Source organism: Borostomias antarcticus, assembly GCF_949987555.1.
Source record: "Borostomias antarcticus genome assembly, chromosome: 30".
In the NCBI taxonomy this organism is placed as follows: domain Eukaryota; kingdom Metazoa; phylum Chordata; class Actinopteri; order Stomiiformes; family Stomiidae; genus Borostomias; species Borostomias antarcticus.
Genome location: NC_140263.1, coordinates 6114416 through 6137629, shown reverse-complemented (window position 1 = coordinate 6137629; position 23214 = coordinate 6114416). Strand labels below are relative to the sequence as shown.

The 23214-nt window shown below is 46.9% G+C and overlaps 1 protein-coding gene across 1 annotated transcript; it reads right to left on the bottom strand.

The window, feature by feature from the left end:
* Positions 1-2551: 2551 nt before the first annotated feature.
* On the bottom strand, positions 2552-18257 carry slc27a6 (solute carrier family 27 member 6; the record flags this gene model as incomplete). The annotated part of the gene is made up of 10 exons (XM_084460222.1): positions 2552-2728; positions 3316-3446; positions 3780-3877; positions 4808-5006; positions 5225-5315; positions 7144-7338; positions 9552-9676; positions 12587-12745; positions 14792-15001; positions 17771-18257. 10 exons carry the CDS (start codon positions 18255-18257, stop codon positions 2552-2554), a joined length of 1872 nt encoding a protein of 623 aa, XP_084316348.1.
* Positions 18258-23214: the final 4957 nt, after the last annotated feature.

The following is a 23214-nucleotide window of genomic DNA, read 5'->3' as shown; positions in this document are numbered from 1 at the left end:
TACAGAGGCTGAATGGACAAGCCTCAATCTTGCTGACCAGCTCGTTTGTCTTGATAAATCACAACACTGCGTTTTTGTTATCTGCAGGTCAACAATTAATTTGTTGGCTTATATCACCATTCACTGTATATATTTTATATAAATAAAAAAGATTACGAGACTAGATAAATAAATGCATGCATGAAAATACAAATATGTTGTCCCCATCTTATTTTTCTATTGGCTCGCCAATACATAGCATATCAATGTAGTAGAATAGTATAGCTAGTGTATAGTATAGTATATATATATATATATAGTGTATTGGGGTTCAGGTTAATAGCGCTCATCGTATGGATTCCACAAAGGCTTGGTAGAAAGCATGCAGGACAGATGGATGGACACGGAGCTTCCTCGTCTTCCTGATGAAGAGCAGGTGTTGTTGGCATGTTGTTGGAGATAGAGAAGACTCATTTATAAAGGCCAGTCATGATGCTGCTGCACTGACCAATCCCCTTTACCTGCAGTGCTCCACACCAGCCCACTAGAGGGCAGCAATGCAACAGAGTATAGTGCTTTGGGCTGGAAATTACATTCAAACCTGGCACTTCCGTGTGAAGATAAGCAATACTATACTATGATATTCTGTGATGAACTGTAACTAAAACATCTTGGTGTCTGTGTGTGAAGGTGTTTCTTTGATTCTAGTGTTCATGAAAAACAAAACAGTTCAGAAAATACAATTCACTCATGTATTAATTAATTAATTCTTTATTAATTCTTCAATGTCGTGCTCAAAATGGCCCCGACTATGGCCTGTTAGGCTCGACATGTTCTAACACTGTTATTGAAAGACAAAGATATTATATATATAATACCCCGTGACAGCAGCTCGTCTCTCCCACCACGCAGTTACCCTGAGATAGAATGGGACAGTTGAACTAGTGATTACAGACCATTATATTTTACTGCTCAATCTCTCTCATTTTCTGTTAGCCAATGTCAATAGCCGTTTATGGAAACGAGGCTTACCATTAAAATCTCAAGACTGGTTTCAGGTAATATGCAAGGAAGATTGTTAGTGTCTGTAGGAGTGAGGATGGTTCATCAACCTCAGAAATGTGCAGTTGAAATTTTGTGAATATAGCCAACACAATCATATATACAATCAACATAGATTACCTTGAGATATTGAATATATTTCAAATAATCAACAGTTTTGGCTGACAAAGAAATTATATTTCTAGAATAAATAATTGCTCATTCATTTCTGCTCATAGTGAGCGAAACTACTTCATTTCTGGCTTCAACACATCTATGTTGCTGATATATTATATCTATATTAACTTATATATATTATAAACTTAGCTTAACTATTTAAGAACTTGATATTCACAGTGAATTCAATGTGTTATTACATTAGAAACTATATTCTTCTCCCAAATTACCAAAGCAACATTCAGAATAAGTGTAAAAATGAACATTTATACATTATGAAACTCTTAAATCAGTCCTCATTTCAAACACACAAAGGGATAGATTTAGTGCTAGGCAGACCCATAACAATAATAATAATTATTATTATTATTCCAACATAATTATGCTGCTTTTCAGCTGCCGATTGGCAAAGTAAACATTCACTTTGTGTCACATTTCAGAGTAAGACAGGATGGAGTAACTTTGTGAGCTATCAATGGAAGATGCTGGTACCGTGACCCAAACTACTACAGTATGTGCTGTTCATGTCAACCGAAACCCATTTTCACACTTTGAACACAGGAGTTCTTTCAGAAGACTAAATAAAGCCTAAACAAAGCATGTATAACACCTACATAGATTAGCAAAAGGATCCTGGAATAACGCTGCTAATAATGCTATAGAAAAAGATCCTCATGCTTGGTCAAGTGAAACAACCTTCAAATCGCCATATCGTACGTAGCATCTATGTAAACTTTCTAAATTATATACATACTTTACTAATAGTATGACTCAATATGAGAAACTGGAGGACATCTATGAGCAGATTTCGCTTGAAGCAAATCTACTTAAATTATGAGCCTTAATTCATGTAAATCCAGCAACTATTTCTAAAAAGCATATTACAATGGATCGATTGTGGCGTTGGTTGATTTATTTCAAGCATATGGATGGACTTGTGTGATCACTACACCAGGCAAAGTGACAAAAGCAAAGTGCTGATTGTCACAGTTCACTGTTCCGAGTCAGTTTGACCCCTGAACCAGTTTGACATCCCTCTGCCAGAACCCGTCCTGTTCTGTGAAATCAGATGAGTTCAAATCAAGCTCGTATCCTGCTGATAACGGCATTAATTGGATCCCTTCCTGTTCCATCCAGGTCAACAATGTCAGCATGATCCAAATGAATTATTTAGACGCCGGTCACTCATACAAGAGAACCTCATAAATTAATAGATGAGGATTTGATTAAGGGTTTCTAAGTTCTTCCTTCCCATACAAAGGGACAAACAAGCTGACCCAATTCACAGTCCCTTCCTCGTTGCAACAGCACCATCAGTCTTGGACACAACCACAACCACTGTGGTTTTAGCAAACTATAACTTCCGTTCACCGGATAGGATGCTCTTGTAGATGGTCTCTGTGAGGGGAATGTAGGACTTCTTGGGATAATCTAGAACATAGAGGTGGTCTGAGATGGTTGAAGGCTTGAAGCCAGCTTCCACTAGCCGGAATTTCTGCTGCTTTAATGTTCCAGTCATTTCCATTGATTCCTGAAAAAATACACAATCATATGAAAGAGTGATCATCTGTCATTTGAAATGATCTTAAGAGTAATCAGTCCTTCTGTTCTGAATCACAATTCACACCGCAAGATATGTAGGCCTATAGACATTGCTTAAATGGAAAAGAAGATTACACATTTCACATAATATACATAAACACACAATATATAGTACAGTATACACACTATACATAAATGCATAACAGAATCTGATCTGTCATTTTCCTCCAGTGCTGTAGTAAGCCAATGCTGCCAGCAGGGGGTAGCACTGTCACAATGTACCAGGAAGGACAGCCATTGATGCAGCTGTATTAATATCAAATCAAATAAAACTTTATTTGTATTGCACATTTCATTGAGGCAACATAATGTGCTTAACTGAGAGCAATGGGGGGGATGAATTTAGTGATCCTTAAACAGTTTATTATATTGAGTGGGTTCTTCGCAACTTCAATTTTCATAATATGAAAAAAAGAAAACAAAATATCTATTTTTCCCTCTAGAACATTTTGAGGATTGTAGACATCAGGACCAACCCTCCAGTGGCAGTTACTAAAATGCATCCAGATGTGTCACCTGAACCCTTATGAAGAGTGGACGAGCGTAGGGGGGCAAGTCCTTGAGAGCGTGGTCGAATAGCTTCTCCCCATCAAACATCCAGTCAGGTCTCACGATAACCGCAGCCATTCCGGCTCTTCCCTCATTTCCTGTCGACACAATGGACACCCATTTCTCATTTCCTGTTTCTCCAGCGTCGCCCCTTTTCATTACTGGTCTCATTACAGAGACCTGACAAAGGGTCAGTAGCTGGGATGAACCCTGACCCCCCCAGGCAGGGGGCAGGGCATCTCAACAGGGTGAAAACATTAAATAAATAAATCATTCATCTCAAATTGGGGACAACTATTCCATTCAGTGGCCTGATCAAATATGATTCAAATATGCACACACACACACACACACACACACACACACACACACACACACACACACACACACACACACACACACACACACACACACACACACACACACAGTACCTGGAATCTCCACCCCATAGACATTGGCCTCCTGGATAAAGTCCACCTGTCCCAGTGTTTCTGTCACCTCCGTTGTGGCCACATTTTCACCCTTCCATCTAAAACATATCACATTTCACCCTTCCACCTAAAATATAACATTTCACTCTTCCACCTAAAATATAACATTTCACTCTTCCACCTAAAATATAACATTTCACTCTTCCACCTAAAATATAACATTTCACCCTTCCACCTTAAACATCACATTTGATCCTTGCACCTAAATTATCACATTTTCATCCTTCCACCTAAAAAATATCACATTTCACTCTTCCACCTAAAATATAACATTTCACCCTTCCACCTAAAATATCACATTTCATCCTTCCACCTAAAACATCACATTTTCACCCTTCCACCTAAAAAATATCACATTTCACTCTTCCACCTAAAACATCACATTTCATCATTCCACCTAAAACATCACATTTCATCCTTCCACCTAAAACATCACATTTTCACCCTTCCACCTAAAAAATATCACATTTCACTCTTCCACCTAAAACATCACATTTCATCATTCCACCTAAAACATCACATTTCATCCTTCCACCTAAAACATCACATTTTCACCCTTCCACCTAAAACATCACATTTCATCCTTCCAACTAAAATATCACATTTCATCCTTCCACCTAAAATATAACCAGATAACCCTGTACCAGATAACCCTGTACCAGATAACCCTGTACCTGATAACCCTGTACCTGATAACCCTGTACCTGATAACCCTGTACCTGATAACCCTGTACCTGATAACCCTGTACCTGATAACCCTGTACCTGTACCTGATAACCCTGTACCTGATAACCCTGTACCTGATAACCCTGTACCTGATAACCCTGTACCTGATAACCCTGTACCTGTACCAGATAACCCTGTACCTGATAACCCTGTACCTGTACCAGGTAACCCTGTACCTGATAACCCTGTACCTGTACCTGATAACCCTGTACCTGATAACCCTGTACCAGATAACCCTGTACCTGTATGTGTCGCCCACTCGATCCTTGAAAGTGATGAAGCCGTCCTGGTCCTCAGCCATCAGGTCCCCAGTGTTGAAGTAGGCGTCTCCCTTTACAAACACGTTCCTCATCAGCTTCTTCTCCGTCAGCTGTTTGCTCCCGGCGTAGCCGAAGAACGGGCTGGTGGCGCTCACCTTGGACAGGAGGAGGCCCGTCTCACCTGAGAGGAGACAGAAGGGCAGCGTTACAGAACAACGTTGTAAATATAGTGGTGAATGTTGCTGAAATGTTTTCATTCAACTTCCTTCCTTCCTTAATTGACTGGGCGAAGGAGTGTTACTGAATAAAAAAGCTAGATTAACTTTCTACTACTACTGTCATTTTAAGAGGTGTGACCAAGAAGTCACGGTAAGTAAAGTTTATGGTCAGTGCTCTTACCTCTTTTCACATGTTGACAGAATCCCCGTTCATCACGCACCGATTCATCTTTGACCATGTCGTATTTCACCAAATCATACTTGAACAGAAGCTACACAGAGGAGAACAGAACAGGAACATCATCTTGTAATTGGCTGTTACTAGGCATAAAAATCGACCTTTAGCATACATTGTAATTATGCCTCATCACATTGGGTCAACATACATCACATTGGGTCAACATACATCACGCTCCCCCTGGTGGAAACAGCTGCTGCATGCATCCTGAAACACTGTACTTGTGTTTTCAGGGAACACCCACCCACCCACACCGTGAATTCCTGGCATATCAGGTCACTCTCTCTCTCTCTCTCTCTCTCTCTCTCTCTCTCTCTCACACACTCACTCACTCAACTCACTCACTCACTCACTCTCTCTCTCTCTCACACACACTCACTCAACTCACTCTCTCACTCAACTCACTCACTCACTCAACTCACTCACTCACTCAACTCACTCACTCACTCATACACACAATATTTTAGGCATGACTGTGTTGAAGACGTTGGGGAGAACACAAGGTTTCTTACTGTAAGTGTTGAAAAACACTCAACTTCAGGATAATCTTCTAACCTCTCCAAGTTCAAAGCTGTGCACCCCATGCTATTCATGCTAGCTTAGCGTACATGCTAACCATCACCAGTTGCCAGTACAACGTTCCCCGGCAGTATACGTACTGTACATTTTGTGGTGGAGATATTTTCGGGGACCAATGGGATTGTGTGCTCTGTGTCTCCTTGGTGACAGTATCTTAGCAACAAACAACGAGATAAATGGTTGGAGTCAGGAAGCAACCATGACAATATGTGAACGGTGGAGATGGCTCAGCAATGATGCAGGGGAGCTGATGGGGACACATACGGTCACATCTATGAATATACATATATCACATATATATATATATATATATATAAAACACTGACTGTTGCAGTGAGTGCTTTATTTTGCTTTAGTGGGCAATTCACTAAAGCACTGTACATTAACTCCAATTTGATTGAAACAAGCTACTATCAAATTGTAAGATGGTGATGACATAAATATCCAGAAATGCAGCCCTTCTTTCTTTGCGAGGCACACAAATGTTTTGGAAAAGTCTGTCTTTGACTGCAGTCTTGTCCTCAGAAGTGTGAACTCAACAAACACATTCAGCAGATTTCACACAGATACACCTCCAGCTTGGTTCCAGATTTTAAGCTCTTTATATAAGGGTTTTCTGAAAGGTAGAGAAACAGAGTGAATGTGGGCAAATTCACTTTCTGAACTGAAGCACACAACATAGGGCAGTCATTGTTGTGCTCTATAATGCTGGTCTCACACAGGACTTCTCTCTGATTCAGTCATTGTTGTCATAATGTGAGGGATTCACAGATCCAATCTTAAACCTCAAAGGTGCCTTGTTTGAAATAGTTCACCAGGACCCATGTTCCAGTCAATACTAACACGGTTAGATGAATGACTGGTACAGTAGCTCCTCTTATGTATTTAAAGATCCTTTGTGGTGCGTGAGAAGCTTAAAGAGCTTAAAGCAGTCAGGCGTGCTTTCAGCTAATGTGGTCCACCTCTTTGTGAACTCTAGTCTATGATCCTAGTTGGACATGATCCAAGACCCTAGAAAACTCTCTCTCACACACACACACACACAATCATGCATGCGCACAGACATATTTAAGCACCAGTGCGCACATACACACAAGAACACAGACACACACACAAGCAGGCCCATAGACCTATACACACAAGGGTGCACACTCAGGTCCACACAGACAGACCCTGGTACGGCCTGAGACTGAGGCCTACAGCAGGACAGAGCTTCCTCTGCTGGTAGTATTCACAGTGCTGAGTGAGCCAGAGGGGTAGAAAGTATCAGGAACACATTCTACCTTGTAGAAGAAGTTGGATCGACCCACAGCGCCGATTTTGCCAATGTGGTTCATGAAGCACAGGTTCCCCTCGGTGGAACCGTAGAGCTCACACATGCGGATCTGGCCAAAGCGCCGGTGGAACGTCCGCCACACGTCCGACTGCAGACCGTTCCCCACTCCCATGAGCACCTTGTGCTCCCGCTCCCCCTCGGCCTGGTGGGAAACGTAGTGCAAAAGGAATGTTAGACACACAAGCTGAGAAATACAGACAAGAGAGAGAGAGAGACAGAAAGACAGAGAGACATTCAGGAAAGAAGAGTTTATTCCTATATTGGGGTTTGTAGTGGGTTTTCTTGCAGATCATACAACCCAACAGCACATTTGGCACTGGGCCAGTCACGTGGTCTCGGTGATGCTGCTGCATCGTCGACTTGGCTGGTAAACCTGGTATTCCTGGTAAACCTGGTATTCCTGGTATTCCCGTTTGAGCTGACATGCAAACACACCGGTTTGCACTCCCAGGATTTTGTGGGCGTGTGAGCATGTGCTTGTATGAGAGAGAGAGAGGGAAGTGTGTGTGCGTGTGAGTTGTACGATTGTCTGTTTGAAAGAAAACTGTCTGTTCTGTCAGTAAAAGAGGTCATGTTGTGTGGTGTGTGTGTATGTGTGTGTATGTGTGTGTGTGTGTGCCTGCCTGCATGTGTGTTTGTGCCTGTGTGAAACGTATGAAAGAAAGTGTGTGTGTGTGTGTGTGTGTGTGTGTGTGTGTGTGTGTGTAGATCGAGCCTGTCTGCTCACACAAGCTGTTCTCCATTCACAGCCACCAGACGGAGGAATAATATCATATTTATCATTCATATCCACTTGGCCCCATAACAAAACCATGATAATAACAGGGCCATGGCTAATGGCCCTCATTCATCAGTGGAACTTAAAAACCAGAGCAGATTCAAGGGCAGAAATGATGTTAGGACAGCGTTCACGTGTGATTCATGACATCCTCGGATCTCGCCATAGGCCTAGGACGGTAGACCGATAGTCCGATTCCAAACGGGTCAAATGTGTAGGTGCGAACACACCCTAAGTGACTTAATAAGCATCTAACTTATCACATATAACTTATCACACTGCAAATCAGTTTGCCTACCCATTGCTATTCATTTCTTAATTTTGTCCATCACTAGTAGCCATAGTTTAACAAGCAAGCTATCTCAAAATGAAAGTGAAATTAATCTTAGGCCTACACCAAAAACGTGTTTCCCCCATAAAACTATAGCAACATATTTTTAAATGATGAATATGTGGCTGATGCTTAGATGCCAGTCAGAATCAGTCTCATGACAATTCTCAGACTTGCGCACATGAGCTGACTTTACATGGGATGTAATTGTAGCCTCAGCTCACGTCCCATTGATAATGCTAAGCTTTTTTCATGGAAATGGGTGTTGTCTGTTTTAAGTTTGTTTTGTAAATGAGGGCCATTGTGCCTCACGCTCAAGAGTTTGTACAGGTATGTGTGTGTGTGTGTGTGTGTGTGTGTGTGTGTGTATGTTTGCACTTTGCCTTCAGCACTAGATTATGCTCTTAGTCACTTGTTTTAGAAAGGATATGCACTTGTGAGTTCTGGCAAGTAGTAGTACATTGGCTCTTCCTACGTTAAATTCAATTATTTTAAGTCGCTTTGGATAAAAGCGTCTACTGTAAATGACTAATGTAATGTGTGCAGTATGTGTGCGTGTGTGTGTGTGTGTGTGTGTGTGTGTGTGTACAGTATGTAGTGAATGGCTCATTGGGGAGGCCAGTGTCAGTGCCAGCCTTCTACCAGTGTCCAGTAGGCCAGCAGAGAGGGAGTGAGTGGACAAAGAGCGCTTTGAGCGCTGTGCGCTTGTTCAGGTCCAGTAAGCAAGGGGATCATTCTGTCCTCAATGTGTGTGTGTGTGTGTGTGTGTGTGTGTGTGTGTGTGTGTTCGGTGACCTAAGATGGGAAGACGGACACTATAACAGAAGCCCCTCTTGTCCTTCAGCCATGAAACTGTAACACAATTGGACTCAATGTTTTCAGAGTGCTGCCTGCGACTGCCTGACAGATAAGAACTCTTGGAGCTCGTCTTGGTGGAATTATTGGATTAAAGAAGAGTTTCTATTGAGTTTATATTCTCATCCTGGCATCACTATGCATCGGAAATTCAATTGATTAAATGGATTGAAGGGATTATTCTGGAAGGTTCTAGTGTCTACAGGACTTTCTCAGGTTGTTTCTCAGAATTGCAAACAACAACTCAAATGTGTCTCAGTTCATCAAACCCTTATCTTGGGTTCGGCAGCATGATGCAACCCTCAAAACATTGATAGAGGTGATAATTATCAAACCCTTGGTAAACCTGGAACCAACATGAAACCACTGATAGATGTGATAGTGTAATTACCTTGGGCTGGTTGCAGAGATATCGACAGAGCTCCCCGATGTACTGGAAAATGGTCACTTCATACTTTCTACAGTCGTTCCAGAACTGTGAGGCTGAGAACTTCTTCTTCAGGACACATGTCGCGCCTGTAGGAGGCGGGAGGAACACAGGAGCAAAGCTGTAGTATCTGCCGCCTGCTTATGATAGGGTGATAATATAGGTCTCTCCTATGATATGGTGATATACAGTAGGTCTCTCCTAAATGACATTACTCAATGATAAAGAAAAATGTGGAAGATGTACCAGACAGAAGACAATCGATGAGGTCTGAGGTTTCTATTGCCTGGATAATGTTGTCTACAGTATTTGGGAAAAACTCAATAGCTTCTCTAAATGGGTGTAGTTACTCTTCATATAGACAAAGGTGTACTTATATATGAGTTATATATTCTGTATCTGCATTTCCAACCTTTTGCTGTAATTTTCCACTCCTGAAACTCCAAATTTCCCCCTAAAGAGATCATTAAAGTTCATACAGTATCTCTCTAACTTTGGCACAAAGTACCAAACTAGTCCTTGAGTGATACATCGAAGTAAAATGTTTTTGTTGTTGCACTAAGCCAATATTTTGCAACACTGTTGAACAGAGAGGAACATAGTGGTCGGAGAGATTGGGGTCTTTGACCAGTCCAAGGTTTTGAAGAAAGTTTGTTGAGAGGACGTCGCTGCTTCAACTTTGCTAGTTGGAACGAATAAACGGTTATCAAACAAAATATACGTCTGTGATGCCAAAGCCTACTGATAGTAGCCTGGAAGCCAGTCTCTCACAAAAGAACATTTCTTTGTATCTAAAAAAAACAACCTGTCTTTCAGGCTATGCCATTAGTGCAGTATTGCAAAAGGGTACTGTTAAAAGTAGTACAAAATTAAATCTGGCCAAACAGTAAAATTATTAGATTAAAATAGTTCTTCCATCGATAGAATTTAAAATGATTCAGTAATCCCAGTACCATAACAACAACGGCATGGGTAGAGTAGGCCACACATCTACGTGCAAACGGACACTTCCTGCTCTGAGAGAATGAAGTCCCTGACTGAGGTGACATTAGGGGTCGGACGCTAGAGCAGAGTCTGTGATTGAGGTGACATTAGGGGTCGGACGCTAGAGCAGAGTCTGTGATTGAGGTGACATTAGGGGTCGGACGCTAGAGCAGAGTCTGTGATTGAGGTGACATTAGGGGTCGGACGCTAGAGCAGAGTCTGTGACTGAGGTGACATTAGGGGTCGGACGCTAGAGCAGAGTCTGTGACTGAGGTGACATTAGGGGACGGACGCTAGAGCAGAGTCTGTGACTGAGGTGACATTAGGGGTCGGACGCTAGAGCAGAGTCTGTGACTGAGGTGACATTAGGGGTCGGACGCTAGAGCAGAGTCTGTGACTGAGGTGACATTAGGGGTCGGACGCGAGAGCAGAGTCTGTGACTGAGGTGACATTAGGGGTCGGACGCGAGAGCAGAGTCTGTGACTGAGGTGACATTAGGGACGGACGCGAGAGCAGAGTCTGTGACTGAGGTGACATTAGGGGTCGGATGCTTAGGGGTCGGACGCTAGAGCAGAGTCTGTGACTGAGGTGACATTAGGGGTCGGACGCTAGAGCAGAGTCTGTGACTGAGGTGACATTAGGGGACGGACGCTAGAGCAGAGTCTGTGACTGAGGTGACATTAGGGGTCGGACGCTAGAGCAGAGTCTGTGACTGAGGTGACATTAGGGACGGACGCGAGAGCAGAGTCTGTGATTGAGGTGACATTAGGGGTCGGACGCTAGAGCAGAGTCTGTGATTGAGGTGACATTAGGGGTCGGACGCTAGAGCAGAGTCTGTGATTGAGGTGACATTAGGGGTCGGACGCTAGAGCAGAGTCTGTGACTGAGGTGACATTAGGGGTCGGACGCTAGAGCAGAGTCTGTGACTGAGGTGACATTAGGGGACGGACGCTAGAGCAGAGTCTGTGACTGAGGTGACATTAGGGGTCGGACGCTAGAGCAGAGTCTGTGACTGAGGTGACATTAGGGGTCGGACGCTAGAGCAGAGTCTGTGACTGAGGTGACATTAGGGGTCGGACGCGAGAGCAGAGTCTGTGACTGAGGTGACATTAGGGGTCGGACGCGAGAGCAGAGTCTGTGACTGAGGTGACATTAGGGACGGACGCGAGAGCAGAGTCTGTGACTGAGGTGACATTAGGGGTCGGATGCTTAGGGGTCGGACGCTAGAGCAGAGTCTGTGACTGAGGTGACATTAGGGGTCGGACGCTAGAGCAGAGTCTGTGACTGAGGTGACATTAGGGGACGGACGCTAGAGCAGAGTCTGTGACTGAGGTGACATTAGGGGTCGGACGCTAGAGCAGAGTCTGTGACTGAGGTGACATTAGGGGTCGGACGCTAGAGCAGAGTCTGTGACTGAGGTGACATTAGGGGTCGGACGCGAGAGCAGAGTCTGTGACTGAGGTGACATTAGGGGTCGGACGCGAGAGCAGAGTCTGTGACTGGCCCAGAGCCCTGGGCCTCTCGTGAAAGCACATGGTGATTACTCCATGAAGCAGCAAGACATGACAGCTCCTGCATTATGAACATGATCTGAACAGCTCATTATGAATCTGAACAGCTCATTATGAATCTGAACAGCTCATTATGAATCTGAACAGCTCATTATGAATCTGAACATCCATCCATCCATCCATCCATCCATCCATCCATCCATCCATCCATCCATCATCCATCCATCCATCCATCCATCCATCCATCCATCCATCCATCATCCATCCATCCATCCATCCATCCATCCATCCATCCATCCATCCATCCATCCATCCATCATCCATCCATCCATCCATCCATCCATCCATCCATCCATCCATCTATCTATCTATCTATCTATCTATCTATCTATCTATCTATCTATCTATCTATCTATCTATCTATCTATCTATCCATCCATCCATCCATCTGGTCCCAGGAAGTTGTGAACTACATGGTGGTATGGAGAAGGCGGCGGACCCTACCCAGCTCGATGGTCCCCCCGATGCCGATCATGGAGGCGGCGCTGTGGTAGAGGGGGAGGGGGATGTACACCACGTCATCCCCGGTCCCTCCGTAGGCCCAGAACCCTGCCGCCGCCTTCAGAGCCTGGAGGTGCGTGATCACTGCAGCCTTGGGCAGACCTGGAACAACGTTAGAACAACGTTAGAACAACGTTAGAACAACATCGGAGCAGTTGACCATGACAACATTTAGAAGGAGATGGAGGGACAATGTGGAAGCCTACCTAACTTAAACACACATCTTCAATTCACTTTGGCTTTTAGGTCTTTGAGGAGGCGGGGCATCCAGGGGGCGGGCCGCCGCTCCAAAGCAACGGTAGAGGAAACACTGGTACGCCATCCAACTACAGCATCATTATCAACTTAGCAAGACAACTTTATTGCCAATAGGGGGATCTCCTTCTAAACAAGAACTGCTTTGTTTCCTCCCATTACCATGTCTATGGTAATTAGGTCATGTGACCTCCAGTGAGGTCAGTCATGTGACCTCCAGTGAGGTCAGTCATGTGACCTCCAGTGAGGTCAGTCTGGCGTTCGGCCGGCTGGAAAGGGGTGGTTTGTCCACCCATGAGGAGACAGATACTTACACCGCATATTACAGGTTTGATTTACAGTAGATGCACACATTCTCACTACCTCACACAGTAAGATGACAGCAATTGACTAATAAATCAGTTAGCAATGTATTCGTTATTAATTAGGCATTACCCATGTACCCATTGAGTAATACCATAGTGAGAAGCATGTAATCACTGCATGAGCTAATGAGCCCCATGCGCTACAACTTGTTGCTGCATTCAACACTTCCTCATCATCTCTGGGAGACCGCATGCTGATGGCTGCTGTCGGGGATTCAGTAGGTCTCTCTTAACAAAGATGGCTGCTGTCTTGGATACAGTAGGTCTCTCTTAACAAAGATGGCTGCTGTCTTGGATACAGTAGGTCTCTCTTAACAAAGATGGCTGCTGTCGGGGATACAGTAGGTCTCTCTTAACAAAGATGGCTGCTGTCGGGGATACAGTAGGTCTCTCTTAACAAAGATGGCTGCTGTCGGGGATACAGTAGGTCTCTCTTAACAAAGATGGCTGCCGTCGGGGATACAGTAGGTCTCTCTTAACAAAGATGGCTGCTGTCGGGGATACAGTAGGTCTCTCTTAACAAAGATGGCTGCTGTCGGGGATACAGTAGGTCTCTCTTAACAAAGATGGCTGCTGTCGGGGATACAGTAGGTCTCTCTTAACAAAGATGGCTGCTGTCGGGGATACAGTAGGTCTCTCTTAACAAAGATGGCTGCTATCGGGGATACAGTAGGTCTCTCTTAACAAAGATGGCTGCTGTAGGGGATACAGTAGGTCTCTCTTAACAAAGATGGCTGCTGTCTTGGATACAGTAGGTCTCTCTTAACAAAGATGGCTGCTGTCTTGGATACAGTAGGTCTCTATTAACAAAGATGGCTGCTGTCGGGAATACAGTAGGTCTCTCTTAACAAAGATGGCTGCTGTCGGGGATACAGTAGGTCTCTCTTAACAAAGATGGCTGCTGTAGGGGATACAGTAGGTCTCTCTTAACAAAGATGGCTGCTGTCTTGGATACAGTAGGTCTCTCTTAACAAAGATGGCTGCTGTCTTGGATACAGTAGGTCTCTCTTAACAAAGATGGCTGCTGTCGGGAATACAGTAGGTCTCTCTTAACAAAGATGGCTGCTGTGGGGGATACAGTAGGTCTCTCTTAACAAAGATGGCTGCTGTCTTGGATACAGTAGGTCTCTCTTAACAAAGATGGCTGCTGTCGGGGATACAGTAGGTCTCTCTTAACAAAGATGGCTGCTGTCTTGGATACAGTAGGTCTCTCTTAACAAAGATGGCTGCTGTCGGGGATACAGTAGGTCTCTCTTAACAAAGATGGCTGCTGTTGGGGACACAGTAGGTCTCTCTTAACAAAGATGGCTGCTGTCGGGGATACAGTAGGTCTCTCTTAACAAAGATGGCTGCTGTCGGGGATACAGTAGGTCTCTCTTAACAAAGATGGCTGCTGTCGGGGATACAGTAGGTCTCTCTAAACAAAGATGGCTGCTGTCGGGGATACAGTAGGTCTCTCTTAAAGAGCTGTTCTATGTCAACGAGGCTCACCTGGATAAATAAAGGTTCCATTTTAACGGAGGCTCACCGGTGGTCCCGGAGGTGAAGATGTAGAGGGTGGCGGTTTTGAGGGAGGAGGCGGACCTCAGGCGGGGCGGGGGTGGCCTATCTGGGGCCTGCTCCATCTTGTCCAGCAGGGTCTGGACGTCTGTGCGCGGGCTCTCCATGTCCATGGCCCACACAGTGATGTTGTCCTCCTGGAGACTGGGTAAGATGTCCTCCAAGGTGTCCACCAAGTCTGTGGGGAACAACGGCAGGGACCCAACATGTGGTCATACATGTGATGACTCGTTGTCTTTTATTATTGTCCTTATTTCAGCTCTGCATTGCGCTTTGATTTCAATAAAAGACGGCCCCCAATCTCACACAATACCACACAGTCCAGTGTCTCCTTTTCAGGTGTATTCCAAGTGAATCTCTCCAACACGGGATTTGAGCCTCAAGCAAAAGCGGTTTATTACAGAAGGTTTGACATACAAAAGACGATGGCATGGCCTAATGTACAGATGACCTCTCTGTATGCTGTCTGGACCCAAATCAAAGTATTGGTCTCGTTGCAACGTTCTTATGTGGTTTGAGTGTTCCCCCCTCCCTCGTCTCTTCTCCGATAAGACGGTCTCTCTGGTCTCTTCTGTGGCCTTGTTTGGTCACGTTAACCAACGCCGCCTCGGCGCCCAGGCCTTTATCTCTAACCACAACAATGGTGTTTGGCCCAGAGTGTACCAGCCATGGGACGTCTTTATCTCATAAGACTATGGAAGAGGGACACCGTTTCTTACCGAATTGTATTGTATGTGGAAGTTAAATCAAGTTAAATCACAAGTCATAGGTGTTCAAGTCTAACTACAGGTGAAACTGCAACTTCTATAGGCCAGTGTGACAGGTCCGTCCATCCGCTGAACACCAGCAGGGGGCAGTAGAGATTGTTAATGAATCTGCTTACTTCACTGCCTGGGTGTGATTGTTTTAAATGTTGCCAAGCTGCCTCTCAAGTCGTTAGATGTGTGAGTCCAGGTCACGTATCTGCAGTTCACATGATCCTGAAGCTTATAGCCTGCATTCAAACATTCAGATGCAACAATTCACTGGGTGAATTCCTGGGTGATTCTAAATAATGCGTCTTCACAGAAAATGACACTTCTCAGCACCAATGATATCCACGCTTGAGACCTCCTGTAAGCCTGTGACTTGACTCCATGGCAACTGAGCTGTTCTTGAGCCAGAGAAACAAACACAGATTCCCGATGGAGAGCTCACTATCCGTGTCCCCAGCTGATCTGCCAAATATGGAGTTCTAGCTGTTAGAGGGCTGTAGTTATGGTGTTCTAGCTGTTAGAGGGTTGTAGTTATGGTGTTCTAGCTGTTAGAGGGCTGTAGTTATGGTGTTCTAGCTGTTAGAGGGTTGTAGTTATGGTGTTCTAGCTGTTTGAGGGCTGTAGTTATGGTGTTCTAGCTGTTAGAGGGCTGTAGTTATGGTGTTCTAGCTGTTAGAGGGTTGTAGTTATGGTGTTCTAGCTGTTAGAGGGCTGTAGTTATGGTGTTCTAGCTGTTAGAAGGCAACGGAAATAGTCAAAAGACTACAAATTTGTGAATTTGTGGTCAGTGAATGAAGTGGCTGTATCCAGTTCTATTAATACATCTATGTGTTAAAGTCGCACAGAAACGGACGTTTGAGATCATCTAACTTCCGTAGTTTGACGTATTTCCGACGCAAACAAGCTATGAGGGCGGGACATGCGTTTAGAGGAATTTGATTGGAACATTGACAAGTGGACGGGTTTTAAGAACTTTAGACAGATTCGATAGAAGGATAGCGTTGATTGACGGGTGGATGTCGTGAGATTATTGGCCTAAAATCTAAGGTACCTGTTGTCGTCATTGCACGTGACCTACCTACTAAGAAATTATATACTTTGATATAAGATTACAACAAAAATACAATTTTGTAAATTTTTTGGCATACGTTGAACACTATAACCAATTATGTGAACCAAAATGGGACAGAATCCCTTTTTTTTTTTATTTCAGTGCGACTTTAACACATGGACTCTGAACCAGTGTTCTGTTGTGTTCTGAACCGTGTTTCTGAGCCCATCCTTGTTATGTCGCAACATTAAACACATTTCTCGGGGAATACCGTGGGATCACAGATGGGTGGAGCAGCTCTCAAAACATGTCAGATGTGCTCTGAGCAACTGGTCTGCCTCGGTCCATCCCCCATCCCTGCCACACACCTCCCCATCCCTGCCCCTGAACACACACCTCCCCATCCCTGCCCCTGAACACACACCTCCCCATCCCTGCCCCTGAACACACACCTCCCCATCCCTGCCCCTGAACACACACCTCCCCATCCCTGCCTCTGACACACACCCCCCCATCCCTGCCACCGACACACACCTCCCCATCCCCACTGACACACACCTCCCCACACACACCCCCCCATCCCTGCCACTCACACACACCTCCCCATCCCTGCCCCTGACACACACCTCCCCATCCCTGCCACTGACACACACCTCCCCATCCCTGCCACTGACACACACCTCCCCATCCCTGCCACCGACACACACCTCCCCATCCCTGCCACTGAACACACACCTCCCCATCCCTGCCACTGACACACACCTCCCCATCCCTGCCACCGACACACACCTCCCCATCCCTGCCACTGACACACACCTCCCCGTCCCTGCCACTGACACACACCTCCCCATCCCTGCCACTGACACACACCTCCCCATCCCTGCCACTGACACACACCTCCCCATCCCTGCCACTGACACACACCCCCCCATCCCTGCCACTGACCTCCCCATCCCTGCCACTGAACACACACCTCCCCATCCCTGCCACTGACACACACACCTCCCCATCCCTGCCACTGACACACACCTCCCCGTCCCTGCCACTAACACACACCTCCCCATCCCTGCCACTGACACACACCTCCCCACCCCTGCCACTGACACACACAAACAACAACACAAAACACCCATGCGTTTACCTGCGCCAACAACCAGCGTCTTTGCCCCACAGCAGCTGAAACAGTGCAGTAAGGACCGTGACTTGATGTTGGTGTTGAGGAAAGCCACGGAGCATCCGATCTTGGTCAACCCGAACCAAACGCAGACAAAGTCCGGCTCGTTGCTCATCAGGAGCGCAACGGAGTCTCCTCTCTTCAGGGTCCCCTGCTCCAGGAACACATTAGACACTCGGTTGCTTCGGGAGTCGATATCTCTGTAGGTGTAAATGATTCCTTCAAAGATAATCAACGGTTTGTTGGGAATCCTTTCCGCCTGTTCAACAAGTCTGTCTGTGACAGTGACCACCCGGGAGGTTAGTTTGAATATTTCCAGTTGGACGCCGCGTTTTATGACTTTTGCCAAAAAGCGCACATCTTTCCAAAAGTAAGGAAAACATCGTTTCTGCAGAAAGTGCACGGAAAGAAACCCGGCCAGCAGAGCAGTGAGCCAACCCAGACAGAACAACATCACGACTCAGTCCTATTCCTGTTTTCTTTTTTAAAGAAAATGCTAGAAAAAATGACAGATGTTGTTGGGGTCAGGATTGTCGAGACCAATCCATTGTCTTAAAATGATTCTCGTGGTGAAATCATGGGTGTGTGAAATCCACGATGGAGCTCCTTTCATGCGCCTCCCGTCACTCGGTCCTATTTATGAGCCGCGCATGAGATCATGTGACTGCTGGAGCTCTCTGGGTGGGAGGGGTCTTTCTGTTTGTGACAGTTGTGTAGCAGTTGTGTATCAGTTGTGTAGCAGTTGTGTAGCAGTTGTGTAGCAGTTGTGTATCAGTTGTGTAGCAGTTGTGTAGCAGTTGTGTAGCAGTTGTGTAGCAGTCTGTTCATTAACACTGACCTGACCGCCCTGGAACACAAACCATGAGCTCACATGGGCTGGAGTCGCCTTGGTGTTCCTCTAGGCTGGATAATGGGTGACCAGGAGGTCATGACAGATATCATGCAACCTCGTGACTATGTCTTAAAATCATCAGATGAACTCCTCCCTGCCTGGTCCCTCCTCTGAACCCCTCTCCTCCTCCCTCCTCTGACCCCCTCTCCTCCTCCCTGGTCCCTCTGACCCCCTCTCCTCCTCCCTGCCTGGTCCCTCTGACCCCCTCTCCTCCTCCTCCCTGGTCCCTCTGACCCCCTCTCCTCCTCCTCCCTGGTCCCTCTGACCCCCTCTCCTCCTCCTCCTCCCTCTGACCCCCTCTCCTCCTCCCCTCTGACCCCCTCTCCTCCTCCCTGGTCCCTCTGACCCCCTCTCCTCCTCCCTGGTCCCTCTGACCCCCTCTCCTCCTCCCTGGTCCCTCTGACCCCCTCTCCTCCTCCTCCTCCCTCTGACCCCCTCTCCTCCTCCTCCTCCTCTGACCCCCTCTCCTCCTCCTCCTCCCTCTGACCCCCTCTCCTCCTCCCTCCTCCCTCTGACCCCCTCTCCTCCTCCTCCTCCTCTGACCCCCTCTCCTCCTCCTCCTCTGACCCCCTCTCCTCCTCCTCCTCCCTCTGACCCCCTCTCCTCCTCCTCCCCTCTGACCCCCTCTCCTCCTCCCTCCTCCCTCTGACCCCCTCTCCTCCTCCCTCCTCCCTCTGACCCCCTCTCCTCCTCCTGGTCCCTCTGACCCCCTCTCCTCCTCCCTCTGACCCCCTCTCCTCCTCCCTGGTCCCTCTGACCCCCTCTCCTCCTCCCTGGTCCCTCTGACCCCCTCTCCTCCTCCCTGGTCCCTCTGACCCCCTCTCCTCCTCCCTGCCTGGTCCCTCTGACCCCCTCTCCTCCTCCTCCTCCTCCTCCCTGGTCCCTCCTCTGACCCCCTCTCCTCCTCCCTCTGAACCCCTCTCCTCCTCCTCCTCCCTCCTCCTCCCTCTTCTCCTCCTCCTCCCTCTGAACCCCTCTCCTCCTCCCCTCTGAACCCCTCTCCTCCTCCCTCCCTGGTCCCTCTGACCCCCTCTCCTCCTCCCTGGTCCCTCTGACCCCCTCTCCTCCTCCCTGGTCCCTCTGACCCCCTCTCCTCCTCCCTGGTCCCTCTGACCCCCTCTCCTCCTCCCTCCTCCCTCTGACCCCCTCTCCTCCTCCCTCTGACCCCCTCTCCTCCTCCTCCTCCCTCTGACCCCCTCTCCTCCTCCCCTCTGACCCCCTCTCCTCCTCCCTGGTCCCTCTGACCCCCTCTCCTCCCTCTCCTCCTCCCTGGTCCCTCTGACCCCCTCTCCTCCTCCTCCTCCCTCTGACCCCCTCTCCTCCTCCTCCTCCTCTGACCCCCTCTCCTCCTCCTCCTCCATCTGACCCCCTCTCCTCCTCCTCCCCTCTGACCCCCTCTCCTCCTCCCTGGTCCCTCTGACCCCCTCTCCTCCTCCTCCTCCCTCTGACCCCCTCTCCTCCTCCCTGCCTGGTCCCTCTGAACCCCTCTCCTCCTCCCTGGTCCCTCTGACCCCCTCTCCTCCTCCCTGGTCCCTCTGACCCCCTCTCCTCCTCCCTCCCTGGTCCCTCTGACCCCCTCTCCTCCTCCCTGGTCCCTCTGACCCCCTCTCCTCCTCCTCCCTGGTCCCTCTGACCCCCTCTCCTCCTCCTCCCTGGTCCCTCTGACCCCCTCTCCTCCTCCCTCTGAACCCCTCTCCTCCTCCCTGGTCCCTCTGACCCCCTCTCCTCCTCCTCCTCCCTCTGACCCCCTCTCCTCCTCCCTGGTCCCTCTGACCCCCTCTCCTCCTCCCTGGTCCCTCTGACCCCCTCTCCTCCTCCCTGGTCCCTCTGAACCCCTCTCCTCCTCCTCCTCCCTCTGACCCCCTCTCCTCCTCCCTGGTCCCTCTGAACCCCTCTCCTCCTCCTGGTCCCTCTGACCCCCTCTCCTCCTCCCCTCTGAACCCCTCTCCTCCTCCTCCTCCCTCTGAACCCCTCTCCTCCTCCTCCCTGGTCCCTCTGACCCCCTCTCCTCCTCCCTGGTCCCTCTGACCCCCTCTCCTCCTCCCTGGTCCCTCTGACCCCCTCTCCTCCTCCCTCTGACCCCCTCTCCTCCTCCCTGCCTGGTCCCTCATCCCCAATCCCTCAGAGCTCATTACCTCCACCCCAGTGACAACGCAGGGTTTGTTTGTTTGCTTGTTCGTGCGTCAGCAGGATTACTAAAATAAAGTCTGACTGATTTTCACAAAACTCAGTGGAGGGGTGTAGCATGGTCCAACATAGAACCCAATACATTTTGGAGCAGATCCGAATCACAGGGTGGGTCCACGAGCCGCCCAAACATGGCCGACCATTCACCTCCATTCATTTTTTGGACTTGAACGGCCATATATCGACATGGGAAGGTCACAGAGACTTGGACTGGCATAAAGCTCTCAACCTACAGGGAAGTGCACACACAGAGCCACATGATACATTCATGGGCAGAGGTCTGTGCTCTGAGCACCATTTCTAGTTCAGATATTTCTGAGGTGGCTAAACCGGTCTGTTAGCGAAACCGTGACTAGCCGCTGCGTACACCTTACCGGAGGAGTCTATGACTGGTATGTTCCGTGTTTCTCACCCCTTCCTCCTTAGATGTACATCACGTGGATTATCAGATCTGGGCTGAGTTTCCCAGAGGCATCGTAGCGCTATGAGGAACGCCGTAACTTACGATGAACGTAGCGTTACGATGCCTCTGGGAAACTCAGCCCTGTCCTTTATACTGATTAGACAATGACTCATCATCTCTGAAAAGATAGGCATCTTACAGGTGTATGGAAAGTTGTTCAACAAAGTTATCTTCAGTGTTACGCTTAGCATGTTTCTAAACAACCAAAGGTTAAGCGTGAGGTATTTGGTGGTTTTAAAGATTAGCTTTTAATGGGTTATTACAGGTCAGTATGTTAGCTATGGGTGGGCCACTTCCAGACGCTTCTCGTCTAGGTCCTGCCAAATCAAAGCAGCTTTTTGTATGTGTGTGTGTGTGTGTGCGCGCGTGCATTGTGCATGTGTATGTGTGGGTGTGCCTATGTGAACATGTGTGAATATTTAGTTTATATACATGTACATCAATATTTCACCAATATTATTTTACTATAATTGTATAATTGGTTCATTTTACCTCGGCCCAGGACAAAGTCCGGGGAGGAGGTTATGTTTATGGTGCTGTGTGTTCGTTTGTTCGTTTGTTAGTAGGATTACATGAAAAGGATTAGACCGATGGAGGGGTGTAGCCCACTTAGAACCCTTTACATTTTGGAGCTGATCCGAATCACGGGGCAGGTACATCTGCTGGATTACTGCTGTCAGTTCTGTCATATCAAGCAGGTAGCAGAGGTACTGTACATCAGAGGAGAGCTGGAGCAGCTGACCCCAGCTGTGTCAAACCCAGCTGCTCATAAACCTTTTGAAAATATTTTACATTTGTCTCCTTTAAGTATCGGTATCCTGATTTCACATGCTGACGACATGCATTATGGGCAGAGGTCTGCGCTCTACAGGTGCCCTTCTAGTTATCTGAAGGCTGTACTTATATTAGTATACAATGTAATCTGACTACATGTCTGCAGTTTCTTTTTTGTTAGTGAAAATTAATAAACATTTGATTAAAAAAACGTCATACAATAACTTAAATTAACATAAAATAACTTGAAACATCATAGGCCCTGTCCCTTTACAAGAGACCCCCAGAGGCCCCAGGGCGTGCGGATGGCCAACCTCTATAATTTGGCCTTCGTGCCCTTTGTCCCTGGGGGAACCGTGTTTCCCTGGCATGGAAGTGATCCCAAACTAGGCCCCTCCATGCTGGTTCTAATAACGTCCTCCACTGTGTCTGTGTGGAGAGATGCTCTGACTTCTGATTTGTTACTCTTTTGAGAGAAAAAAACACCTTAAAAAGACTTCTGGCTAAGCATAGCCACATCTTTCAACTTTGTCCCTGATGTTAAGATCTCTATGTTCAACCTCGTATTGTATCTGTGAATGGTTCAGATCAGATGAGCATGGGACTTATAGTAGAATCATTCAGCTTGTCCGGTTCTCTACCGCCACCTTGTGGTGAAACTGGGGACACGTTTGAATCACAGGATCACAGAAAAACTGTCTACTGTTCTAGGCTACATCAAAATCATGAATTATTCAAAATGTTCATGTGTTCAGGAGGATAGGGAGGATGTGATGAAATTGAATTTCACGGGATAGTAGACAAAATATGTTATAGGCATATATATTAAATTCATATTTACATTTGTGAATTAAAAAGCAAGAACACTTTTGTTATTTTGCATATGTTTTACATTACAACTTCTTATTTTCTTTCTGACTACTTTGGTTGAGTCATTGAATTAATTAATTGTTTAATGCATCATCACTTTGACGTTGCACTTAATATGCATGCGACCTAAGGGTCAATACGCAGAATGTAAACAACTTGCTCATCTTTCAAGATACAGGCTCAGTTCAAAGCTTAAATTACTCAGGCTGAAAAGTTAAAAACGTT